Genomic DNA, 12,291 nt, shown 5'->3' on the forward strand with positions numbered 1-12,291 from the left:
CAGATGATCACTGTTTTGACCATGTTATTTGTATGTTGACTGTCTGTTTTGTCTTTTCAGCTTCTGAGGCTTTGTGCCTTCATCATCTTTTTTTATGGTAGTGTCCAGAGACCCCAATCACTATGCTAGGTGTTGTACAAACATGTATGAAGACAAGGCCCTGCTTGAAGAACTAAGGCTCCCCAGACTTACATTAAGTAAGGAGTCTCTTTGGTTTCAGTGGGAGTATTCGTGTCATATGGGACTACTCTGTGTAGAAAGGTCCTTATAAAATAAATGTTTTTGTGAGCACTACCAGCAACTTCTTACAATAATAATAACAGTTCCATTGATTTCACGGGGACGCCCTGCGCCAGTAAGGGAGTGCAGGATCAGGTGTTAAGTGACTGGGTGGTCGCAGAATAAGGCCTGCACTAGAGCAGTTTTTGTACCATTATAACTATGTCCGTTGGGAGTGTGTGACTTTTTTACTGATGTAGTTATATTAGTACAAGTCCTAATGTGGATGCAGTTATCCTGGTATAAAGGTGCCTTATTACCTTTCCTGTACAGCAGTGGGTCCCAAACTTGGAAGAGTGTGGCCATTTTCATAATGTAATAAAAATACTGTAATTATAAATAATAATAAATAATAGTGTGTAATAAGTGTGTCATAAAAACAAATTTTATATTTCCAAGATCACTGCTTTTATCATTTATACTCAGGTAAAGGAGAAAATCCCTGGAAATATTCATTTTTAGGAGGGGGTTCATGAGACTTGACATTTTAGTGAAAGGGGTTCACAGGTTGTTAAAGTTTGGGAACCACTGATCTAGGGGGAGAGATCTTCCTGAGCAGGCAATGGGTGGAGCGACACCTGAAGCCACAGGGGGCCGCCCACAGCCCTACAGGGAACGCCACAAACTCCCAGGGTATGTGACAGAGTGAGCCTGATTCAGCTACCCGTCCAGAAGGGCTCCTAGAAAACCGCTATGCAGACAGTTCTGAAGTAAGAAGGTACTGCTGACCTTTTCCCCTCTGAGTTAGCTCCAGGAAGAAGTTATTCTCTGGTGTGTTCGAACATTTATTTTCCTTTTGATTCCCCCACTGGAAGGGACATGAGAAGGCCCGGAAAGGGCGGGGTCTCCCTTGCTAAAACTAAGAAAGCAGGGCCTCAATGTAAGCCACTCAGTGTAGCTAACTTGGCATGGCCAGGGTCTCCCAAATCTGGGAGAAAAATCTAAGGGGCTTCGTTTACAAACAGATTCCTCATTTTTACAATGGCAGAGTTTGTTGTTATTAGTCGGGTAACAACCAACTAGGCACCTTTATTTTGTCCTTTGCTTCTTAAAAAAGGTGGTGACCTGAGTGCTAAAGACGTTCAAACAGGTCACTTTTCTAAGGGGAAGGGTTTTGTTTCTACAGGTGGGGTGGGAGAACAGAAACTTAACTAAGCTAAAGTATGTGAGGGCCAAATTCATCCCCGCTGTAAGCTGGCCGATGTCAGTGCAGTTACACCTGGGTTGAACTCAGCTCACCTTACCAGACATCAATGGTTTTCATCCTCTGGGGTTCTGCAGACTATATCTAAGATTTCCAATGGGGTCTGCACCTCCATTTGAAATTGTTATGGGCCCACAAATGAAAAACAGTTGAAAACCACTGTCATACATGATATGCATCACATAGAGGAAGTAACATATTTTTGCTTAAAGATTAACACTGTCAAATCAACACTCAGGGCTTTATGTACTATAGTGTTGTGTTGTTGCCTGTATTTCTAAACCTTTCCCTCTTCTATATCTCAATCATTTATGCTTCTCCTTAATGCTAATACTTTCTTTGCACCATGGTGAATTACCTTAACTGGAAATGGAACATCCTTTTATGATTTTTTTTTCTTTTTTCATTTCCAAGGGAAAAAAACAAACCAGCTTCAAATATGAGGGACTCTTTGACAGCCAGAAGGGCTGCTTCTATTCTTGCTGTAGATGTTTCCAACCGCCTTCATTAGTAGGATGATTTTTTACCAGTTACCACAAGAATATTCCACATAAACAAATCTGTCTTTGTTTTGCACTGGGACCCAAGAAAAAAGGCAAACAAGCTGCTTCATGAATAGCAGCTATTATTATCCTGCCTGTGTCTTTGGGACACCTGCACCAGTAGGGTCAGTTTCTGAGCCCAGGTGTGCAACACTCTTGAATGCAAAATGAAAGCAATGCAGCACTGTGGATACCTGTATGAGAGCAGGAGCTGCTTTTAGGAGTGCTCCATGATGAATGCCATAGATATGGGATTCCAAGCTGGCCCTTAGGCAATTGAAATGAAAGCAGAATTATTTTAGCTATCCAGGTGCCTCCAGCCTGACACATTCTTGGACTCGTGCTCCCCAGCCATGTGAAGATTGATAGGGGAGGAAGGATGAGAAGCGAAGAAGGACGATTGTGTAGTTGATTTGCAGGACATGGAGTCAGGAGACTTGAGTTCTGTTCTGGGTTCTGCCACTGACTTAAGGTTAAACCTTTCTCCCCTCACTCATGCAAATAGTGCATTTCACATTACAGGGATTACTAGTGTGGGAGTAGGGTTTGACTCTGGGTGTGTCTACACTGCAAAAAAATATGTGTTCTTAACTTGGGCTGAACTAGTAGTGATGAAGACATGGTTACTGGGGTTCTCAACTTGAGTTCAAGTTTAAGCTTATAGCAACTTGGGATTGATCTCAAGCTGCCAAGCCAAATTGCTGTGTCTTCACTGCTATTTTAGCATGGGTTAGCTAACCCAATTTAAGACTACATTTTTTTTGCAGTGTAGAACATATCCGTAAGCCTTCTCTACACACCAAAGTTGCAGTGCTTTAACTACAGGTCTGTCGCATCTTACGCGCATTTAACATGCGCAATTTCAGCTTTACGCGGTCGGCAAAAACAAAACAAAAAACAAGAGAAAAATAACAATTTTAATACTGTACCTGTAGTGCGGGCGATTCCACCCGCCATTGAACTCAATGTAATTTTGACTATACGCGGTTTTCGCTTTACGCGCTAACCGCGGAACGGAACCCCCGCGTAAGATGAGACAGACCTGTATACCATATGCAAATGGCACAATCCCTTCCCCCTCCCACTGTGGACACAGTTATACCAGTATACATCTGCTTATACCATTGTAGCTTTTTCCTGTACAGCAGTGGTTCCCAAACTTTAACAACCTGTGAACCCCTTTCACTAAATTGTCAAGTCTTGCGAACCCCCTCCTAAAAATGAATATTTCCAGGGATTTTCTCCCTTACCTGAGTATAAATGATAAAAGCAGTGATCTTGGAAATATAAAATTTGTTTTATGACAGGCTTATTAACACTAGTTATTATTTATAATTACAGTATTTTTATTACATTATGAAAATGGCAACACTCTTCCAAGATCTCACTTTCGTAGCTTGTATCACTTTGAATAAGCCTGTTATAAGACAAGGCTCCTATGTTTCATCAAGGAGTATCAGATGAAACAGGATGAAGGTATTTAAGAAGCCAACTCAAATCATTCCTCCTACACAAGCATTCAGGTCTTGAGCAGTCCAGGCAAACAACGCAGGTTACAACAAAGCTTAAACTTGTTCTTCATAATGATTTTTAAAACAACAGTAGCTGCCTATTTCATTTTAAAAACAGCAAAAAATATCCACCTCCCTTTCCATTTCTTATAAGAAGTCTTGAAGTTTAAATCTCCTCAGTGTGATAGATATGCTTGCTTTGATCTGCTTACCTCTTGGAAGTCCAGGGGTTCCGGGCTGCTGGCCCCGTGCTGCCCGGGGTCCCTAGGGACAACTCTGTCTGCCATTTTTCCCCGAGGACTCCCTGCAACATTTCGCGACCTCCCACAAGGGTTCACGAACCCCAGTTTGGGAACCATTGCCCTAGATGACTGCAATCTCCTCCTTTTGAAAGGCCTGCTCTCTACTGTACATGATGGACAGGGCTGGAGAGACAGGGCTAGCCCCGCTCCCCCACGGCCTTTCTGGTGCCTGCCTCATTAGCATGGCGATGCACCCTGTCACATACCCTCCCCCCAAAAACGACACAGGCGTATCATCTTCTGGGGTGGGTTTGCCTTCCTTGTACATTATAGCGTCCGTGCTATATTATATTACTATAGATTTGCCTGGCCGATGAGGCACCTGGAACTGGTATGGTTGTAGAGGTTCCAATGCATGATTCTCATGTCTGTGTCATTCATTGTGCATGATCTGTAAGCAGCAAAAAGGGGTTCCCTAATAGGTCATGAGATAAAGCGTCGATGGCCCACTTCAGGAATAGGGCTTCCTTTTCTGTTACAGAGAAGGTCCTTTCATGTGGTTTTGACTTAAATACAATATGGGGAGTTAAATACAATATGGGGATCTCCCTCCGAGATCTAGGAGAGCATCCCCGCCCCCTGTCTGATGCATCTGTCTGAAGTATGAACTCCTTCGAGTGGTCTGGGTTGAAGAGTGCGGGATCATGACACGTCTCTTTCAACATTTTAAAGGTTGCATCCCAATTGTCTGACCACTACACTTTGTGTGGTTTCTTGTCACGGATGTATGTGGGGCTGCAATGGTGCCAAAATTAGGGACAAAGCATCTGGAGTGTCCAGCCAACCCTGAAAATTGTCTAACTTGCTTTTTGGGCGTGGGTATCGAGTAGTTGGTCAAAGCCTGCACCCTGTCCACAGATGTGTGTATATGTCCGCCTCCCACCATACAGTCCAGGTACATGGTTATTTTATTTCCAGATTTGCTCTTAACCGGGTTGGTGATCAGGCCTGCTTGGGCAATCTACTGCAGTGCCGGAGTAACATGGTGGAGGTCTGACTACATCGTCCAAATAAGCCGCAGCGTATCACCCATGTGGAAGGAGCATCTGATCCATTAACCTCTGAAAGGTCACCTCCACCCCACACAGCTCAAACGGCATCATTAGAAAACTGTACAGTGCAAAGGGGAGGGCGAACACAGTGTGAATTTGGAACTAACCAATACATGATTGAAAAGGCTAGGGAGGCAGGGCTATTGCCGCACAAGGAGCTTTCCCTGCACCTTCCTCATCAGGGTAGGGGTTTATACACCCTGTCACATTCTTCCTTTTTTTCTTTTTCTGCTTTGGTTAGTTGCTTATCTATTCATTTTGTAAGTGCCTGAAAGTTTCATTAAACCGTATTACTTGGCCTTGCTGTGAGCTGGGCTGTTTCTCTGGAAATGCTATAGAAATTCTGGTAATGAACTGCCAAAATCAGCAAGCAATATGTAATGATTTAAGGCTCCATTCAAAATAAAACCTGCTTGGATTTCTACACCACAGGGGCAAGGCCCAAGAGGGAGAGGGATTTATTTTAACATTGGGTTGGTCCTTTGGTGCTGTTGAGCTGGAAAGAAGTAAAAGGGATTTTACAAAGGATAAAGGCTCTAGAAACATTAAATGCAAAAATCGTTTTGTTGGTTTTTTTAAATGTTATTTTTAATAGTAATGTAACTCTTTTCAGCTGTAGATTGGAAGGCACGTCTCAAAGGTGGATAAGCTTCATGCGTGCCATATAAGCAATTAGATAGCTAGATAGATTATTATTTCCATTCTACTGATGTGGAAGCTGAGGCTAGGTCTACACTAAAAAGTTAAGTGGACGCAGCAACATCACTCAGGGGTGTGAAAAATGCACACACCTGAGTTAGATAGTTAAGCTGACCTAACCCTGGGTGTAGACAGAAGAATTCTTCCATCGACCTAGCTTCTGCCTCTCAGGGAGCTGGATTACCTACAGTGATGGAGGAACCCCGCCCATCGCTGTAATGAGTGTCTATGTTGAAACATGACCGTGGTGCAGCTACAGCCGTTTAAATGTAGACTTTGCCTGACGCATTGAGAAGTACAAGATCCACATTTTCAAAAGTGTCCTCTAACTTAGGGTGTCTCAGGCTTGGGGTGTCTGACCTGACAAGCACAGGAGCTGAGTTTTTTTTAGATGTGCTGAGCACCCTTACCTCCATCTGAAGTCACTGGGAACTACATGCACTCAGCACTTCTGAAAGCCCAAGTTGTCTCAAGCTTGTACACGCAAACGTGATGGTGTCCAAAACCTGTGGCTCAGTGGTGGGCAACCTGCGGCCCATCAGGGTAATCTGGTTGCGGGCTGCGAGACATTTGGCTGACGTTGCCTGTCCGCAGGCACAGCCCCCTGCAGTTCCCAGTGGCCGCGGTTGCCCATCACTGCTCTGGATGCTTTCAAAAGTGTCAGCTTATAGGACTAGCTCAAGCCCACACATCTGTGAATGCTGGGAACAGAACATGGGTTTCTTAACTCCTTGCCTTCATTTCTATTCAAACAGCCAGTCGGGGACTTAACAATGCTATGGGTTTTTTTTTACTGTAAGCACTATTTTTTAACTAAGGCCTTGTCTACACTAGTAATGTAAGTCGATCTGAGTTACGCTACTTAAGCTACGTACGTTACAGTGTCTATGTCGCGCTATGTCTATGGGAGACCCTCTCCCACTGACATAGCTTCTGCCTCTCGTTGAGATGGATTAATTAAGTCAACGGGAGAGAGCTCTCTCATTGACTTATAGCGTCTTCACCAGACCCACTAAATTGATTGCAGCAGTGCCGATTTATCCCATAGTGCAGACAAAGCCTAAGGTAGGATTCCCTTATTGCATGATATCCTACATGTGGGCAGAAGTGAACCTGTCCTGGTATTAATGACTAGCTGATACTCCAAACACTGCTGACCTGTCCTGAACGTGCTCAGCCACAGTCCAGTTATAGCTTTCAATGCGTTGGTTAGCACCTGATGCAAAAGAGTTAACCATTATCATGCTATACAAGATATGCCTATTGTATTGCTAGGATGAATGAGTCAATCTTGTTAACCACACTAGCATGTCCCTACCCTTTTCCCAACATTTCCTTGGGTGTTAACTTGGCCTCTGAATTACATTTTCAATGCAAAAGCTTCATTTACAATAAAACAGGTTCAACAAGTTGAACAACTTACAGGTGTTACCCAAATGCACCTGCCTTGCTGTTTGCAAAGAGAGCTGAGCAGAACAAAACACCCACTCCAAAGCTGCTCCATTGGGAATAACATCCCACCCTAAAGGAGTGAGAGGAAAAGATCACCACCTCCCTTCACTAGCCCCATTATTATCTAATCTATCCATCCCATCACTGTGACATCAGAGTGCCTTTGCTTCATAGGAGGTAACTACCTAAATCTCTTCTCAATAAAACAACAGACCTGGCTGAGGCTCTCGCAGTGGGGATGGGGGTTCACTCTCTATATCCTTGGCCGTTGCGGTTCCCTACATTCATTTGTAACAAAGATTCCCTATGCACAAGTATGGGCCAAGGGGATCTGTGGATGCTCAGTGCCATACAGAACCAGGCCTTATATATTTCTATCCACTAAGCAAAAGATCCTATAAACGCCCCATTTTCCTGACAAATCATTTGACACAAAGCTGCAGCCCTTCAGTCTACTGCAGCTGTTATCCACCTTAACGTGCCTGTTTCTAGGAGTAACAGATGGGCACTTTAGAAGGGGTAGTAACTGTCACCTGGCCCTGTTCTCAGGGGTATTTAGCCATCATTTAGAGCATGGCCCCTGGCCAATGTATTTTACTTTATTTTACCTTTGGCAAATTTCCTGTTTCTTTCCCCTGGGAAGGGACCAAGGGTAATAAATCTCTACCAATGGAACCCAAGTCAATGCTAACCTTTGGACATGTGCAGCTATCTAAAGCCCTTAGCTGGGATTTGATCAATGAAAGGTTCTGTTTGAGCATTACAGCAGCACATGTTAATATTAAGGTTCCCAAAGCAAGTCAGCAGTTGACTAACACTACATTTATTGTAGCTAAAATAATAATTGCAATAGTTGCCCTCATCAATATTTGAAACCGAATACATTCATAACGAGCCTGTAAACCTTCTCTGAGGTCTCCTGATCTCATTTTCATTGAATGTTTAAAGTTGGATAAAAGTGACTGAGCTTCTGCATATAAAAGAGAAAAACTCTTGAATACTTTTGAAGAGAGAGATAAATGTATTTTCTGTTGTTCTTTCAATCTAAACATTCCAAGAGCATTCATGACAGTTGGATCTAGGTAGTAAATTGTTATTCAGTTACTTACACACACTCTCTCTCTCTCTCCCTCATACACACAAAGCAAAGCTAAAACACACACACACACACACACACACACATCCCACACACACTTAAGAGCCACTTGTAAATGAGCAGCACTGATCCTGTTTACTTTGTTGTTACAAAACTAGGGTAACCTCATTCTCAATTAACTACTTGGTGCGCACAGCCCTGAAAAGATGAGCTAGTGCAAGGAATTAAACACCAAATTTTAACTTCCACTTCATCATTCTTTCATTTCTTGATCAAAGACTCATCTGCTCCCCACTAATTTTCTAAGAAATTAAACATGAAAAGAGAATGCAATTCCACAACTGAGTGAAGAACACTGTGGGCAGTTAATGATTAATTAGCATTATAATACATGACAGGCTGGTTTCACAGAAGAAGCTCGTTTTTCTTAAATTTGTTCTGTACAGGAAATCTTTAGGCTGGTGCCGGAACTATATACCAACCAATGCCAAAAAGTTTCCTCCTGGTTTTTGGAAGACACAGTGGGGTTAGAAATAACTGCTTGAGTTGCTGCCTGGACCAGGTGATTTTAAGCTAAGACAGTTGTGTTATAGCCTGATCCTAAAACTGTTGACATCAATGGGATTGACTTTAATGGGCTTTGGATCAGGCCCCAAAAGTTCACCTGTTTGGTGACAGGATAACAGTGGATGTTGCTTCAAGGACAGCAAACTGGGTTTTCCCACATGTGCACTTCAGGAGTACTTGTGTCATCCACATAACTCCTGTCCGGCTTGGTAATGGTTATGGGAACTGAAGCAGAAGGCTAGTTAACCTCAGCCACATTTCTACTACTCAGCAAGACCCACTGATTGATCCTGAAACAGAAATGTGACAAAGGAGTTGGACAGCTGGGGCAGAAAAGTTTAACTTCCTGCTATTCCTTGGGCAGCCATTTCCCACAAATGTCTATCCCTGCAATGCAATGTAAATCCGGTTTGATTGCAGAAAAGACAAACAACAGGGGAACAGATGTCTTTTCATATGTAGCTATCTGTATAGCTAGTGCTAGCATTCATACACATCAAGCCAGCATCTTGTAACAGTGACTGGCAGGTAGAAGTGAGATCATAAATAACTAGAGAAATACAGAGGCAATTTTCTACCACACTACCATATTCATACTTTTAAAAACACATAACCTAACTCAGAAGCCATTACAGTAAAGGATTATGAATAAATAAGAGATTACTTAAATTTCTTAATCTGATTATTTGTCCACGTTCCATCACTGAGTTCAGCTTTGAAACCACAGACAATTTAAAGTGGAAGATCCAGCCAAGTAATTTTCCAACTCTAAATTTAGTAAGAAGTAAATTACATATAGTGTGTAAAAACCTGTCATTGCACTGGGATTTATAGCACCGCTGTTATAGCTGAATCAGACCTCTAGTGTTTGATTTATTAACACTAAAAATAATGACAAACGTTGGGCAATGAAAGCCTGTGTATATCACACATCTCTGAAAGTTGGTGATATCTGATTAAAAATATCTACTATAGCTGAAATGCATCATATGCATGATATTTCCAAGGCTACTGAAATGTCACCCTGTTCAACTGAGCATGCAATGAAAGTAAGTACAAATCTTGCAAAACATTACTCAAGTAAGTAGTCCTCATTTATGCAAGCAGTAAGGCCTGCTCGGGTGAGTAAGGAGTTATAGGCTCTAATCTTTACATTGGAAGCGCTCTGGGGCAGGGATATGCCTTTTTATTGATTCTCTAAAGCGCCATGAACACCTATGATACCGTATAATCTACAGATAATTAAGTTACGCTAATGGAGTCTTATTTATTGAGAACAAATGCATCATTTGAAAGTGCTCACCTTGGAGTTGCGGCTGGTTTCCAATATCTGCAGAAAAGATATTGTCCATCTGCATTGACCATATGAGGGAGGTCCTGATAAGGGATATTCTGAGGACTCCGTCTTGGGGAATTTTCCTCAGGCATTCTAGAAGACTGACCTATAAGGTGTTGGAAAAAACAGGACATATTTTAAAGAGGGGCAGGAAAGATATTGGCAGAGGGATTTACTAAGTAAGCCCATTCAAGAAAGTCAATAAGGCAACTGACAGTGATGGAAATGTTTCTCCCACCCCACCAAAGATCCACAAAACTGGGCTCAGTCTCATCTGCTTCTTGAAACTGCTCTGAGACTGAAGACTCACATTTCTTTTAGAGAAAATGTTCACATTATTAGAGAGGGGGGAGATAACAACCCAACCACACAGCTTCATTACTGCTTTTTTCCCCTTCTCCCATCTGTGTTTATTTTACATCGTCTTGGAAAACGGCTCTTAAAAAGAATATTTAGCTGCAATCAAGTGCAAATTGTAAAGCACCACTATGGATACAAGGAGACAGCTGCATAAAAGATTCATCTCTCTTAACATCTCCAAAGAACGGCGAAGGGTGCGCAGTAATGAGGTGCCTGGTGGCACTGTGTGGTTATGATGCTCCTTTCTGACATCTGAAAAGGAAAACATACAGGAGGATTCGCAGCAAACCTGTTTTCATCCTGTGCAAGGGTTTGCATCCCAGAGAGACGCCGGCATTGCAAGTCAAATACAAGCATATAGAGCCTTGTGCATATCGCCGCTAAGATACATTAACACCCAGCCAAACATTCAGCACCCCCAGCCCCAGATCAATTCCTTTCCGTTGCAAAAAAAAAAAAGGGCAACAGAGATCTCTTCCCCTTGCAAGCTTCTGTGCTGGCTGCGATCCGCTCCCCCAAGCTCCTCGTTCCAATCTCTCTTTAGGGAAACTCGCCCGTAATTCATCACTTCTTGTTCATTTCATCACTTTTCTTAAACAAATCGCATGTGTGGGCTGAGGTGGTGGTGGGAGGGGAGGTGGTGGGGATGGGAAAGCTGCAGTCCACTTTCCAGACGCTGCTGCACACATCAAAGGCACCTTGAGCACAGGCAGCTGTGTGGCACTGGGAGACTTGTACAGAAAGTTACTGTTGCTGCAGGTTGCTTGCAAACTTTACTTCCTTCCTGTCACTTGCTGTGAAGGGGCATGGGGGGTGGGGGTGGGAGAAAGTGGGGCTCTCCACTCAGCTCCCTGCTGCAGTCATCGCGAGTGGAAAAAAAACCACAACTTGCCCAGCTGCCTCTCTCTAGTAGCGAGACCGGGCAGAGGAAGAAGAACTCAGAGACATTTAATCTGCTCAGATGCCAAAGAGAGCCAAGGTTTCACAGGCAAAATAAAATAAAACCCCCCTGGGCTTCAAAGGCATCAAGGAGCCCTGGTTTCAAATGCAACAGACACCCCTGGCTTCCAATGCACCAGGGTCCTTTGCACCCCCCAGCCCCGGGCTCCCGGCACGTGAAGGGCGAGGGAGCTGTTCAAAGGGACGTTACCCGTGGCTGAGAAGCGCGGCGTGTCCGCAGCTGCCCGTGGAGTCAATGGCCCCGGGAGCAGCTCGCTGGCTCCGCGCCGGCCCCCCGCTCCATTCACGCATCCGCGGCGGTTCCGCTGCCGAGTTAATCCTAGAGCCGAGCGGTGGTGCCGAGAAAACCCCGGCTGGCAGGGGCCCAGGAGGGCAGGCGCACTGGGGCCGGCTCCGAGAGGAGGGTGGAGCGGTAGCAGCCTGCCGGGCAAGGCGAGGATCCCGGCTCAGGGCAGGTCGCTCTGCCCGGTGCACGTGTGGCCAGGCAGGGACCCGCCGCAGCCAGGCCCCAGGGTCCTAGGAGACCCAGACCCCGCTACTTAACTCGGGATCTCCCCGAGGGCGCAAGCAGCGCTCTGAGTCATGTCGCTGATCCAGACGGCAAGGCAGCCTGTGTCTCCTCCAGCCTGGCGTTCAGTCAATAATAAATTAATAATCACTAACCTCATTTCGAGGCGAGCCAGGGAAACCCCAGGAAAGAGGCAATCCCCACGCACGGTGTATTGCTCGCCTCAGTACATGGGTGGCGTACCCGAGCCCACTTATCCACTGACACTTTAAAAACCCTTGCACCCCAATCTGGGTCTATGCAGGTTAGGCGATATGTATGTATCTTTCCATCCTTGCAAACCATACCTGTACCCCCCATAACCGAAGCCTGACCCCAGATGTAAAGTACCTTCCCTCTTAACTGGTGTATATTTCATTTTAA

At 44.3% G+C, this 12,291-nt stretch overlaps 1 protein-coding gene across 2 annotated transcripts in view; it reads right to left on the reverse strand.

Moving 5' to 3' along the window:
• MGLL (monoglyceride lipase) overlaps positions 1 to 11,977 on the reverse strand; it is an 87,992-nt gene extending 76,015 nt beyond the window's left edge. Inside the window, exons 1-2 of one of the 2 annotated variants that reach the window (XM_008168012.4) lie at positions 10,690 to 11,977; positions 10,008 to 10,146 (exon numbers count right to left, since the gene is read on the reverse strand). In XM_008168012.4, the coding sequence (XP_008166234.1) occupies positions 10,008 to 10,146; positions 10,690 to 10,699 (149 nt within the window). In that variant the 5' untranslated portion in view covers positions 10,700 to 11,977. The remainder of the gene's footprint in view (positions 1 to 10,007; positions 10,147 to 10,689) is intronic. The other variant, XM_008168013.4, reaches the window with a different exon arrangement.
• Between the last annotated feature and the right edge of the window lie 314 nt (positions 11,978 to 12,291).

Source organism: Chrysemys picta, chromosome 7, assembly GCF_011386835.1.
Source record: "Chrysemys picta bellii isolate R12L10 chromosome 7, ASM1138683v2, whole genome shotgun sequence".
Lineage (NCBI taxonomy): Eukaryota > Metazoa > Chordata > Testudines > Emydidae > Chrysemys > Chrysemys picta.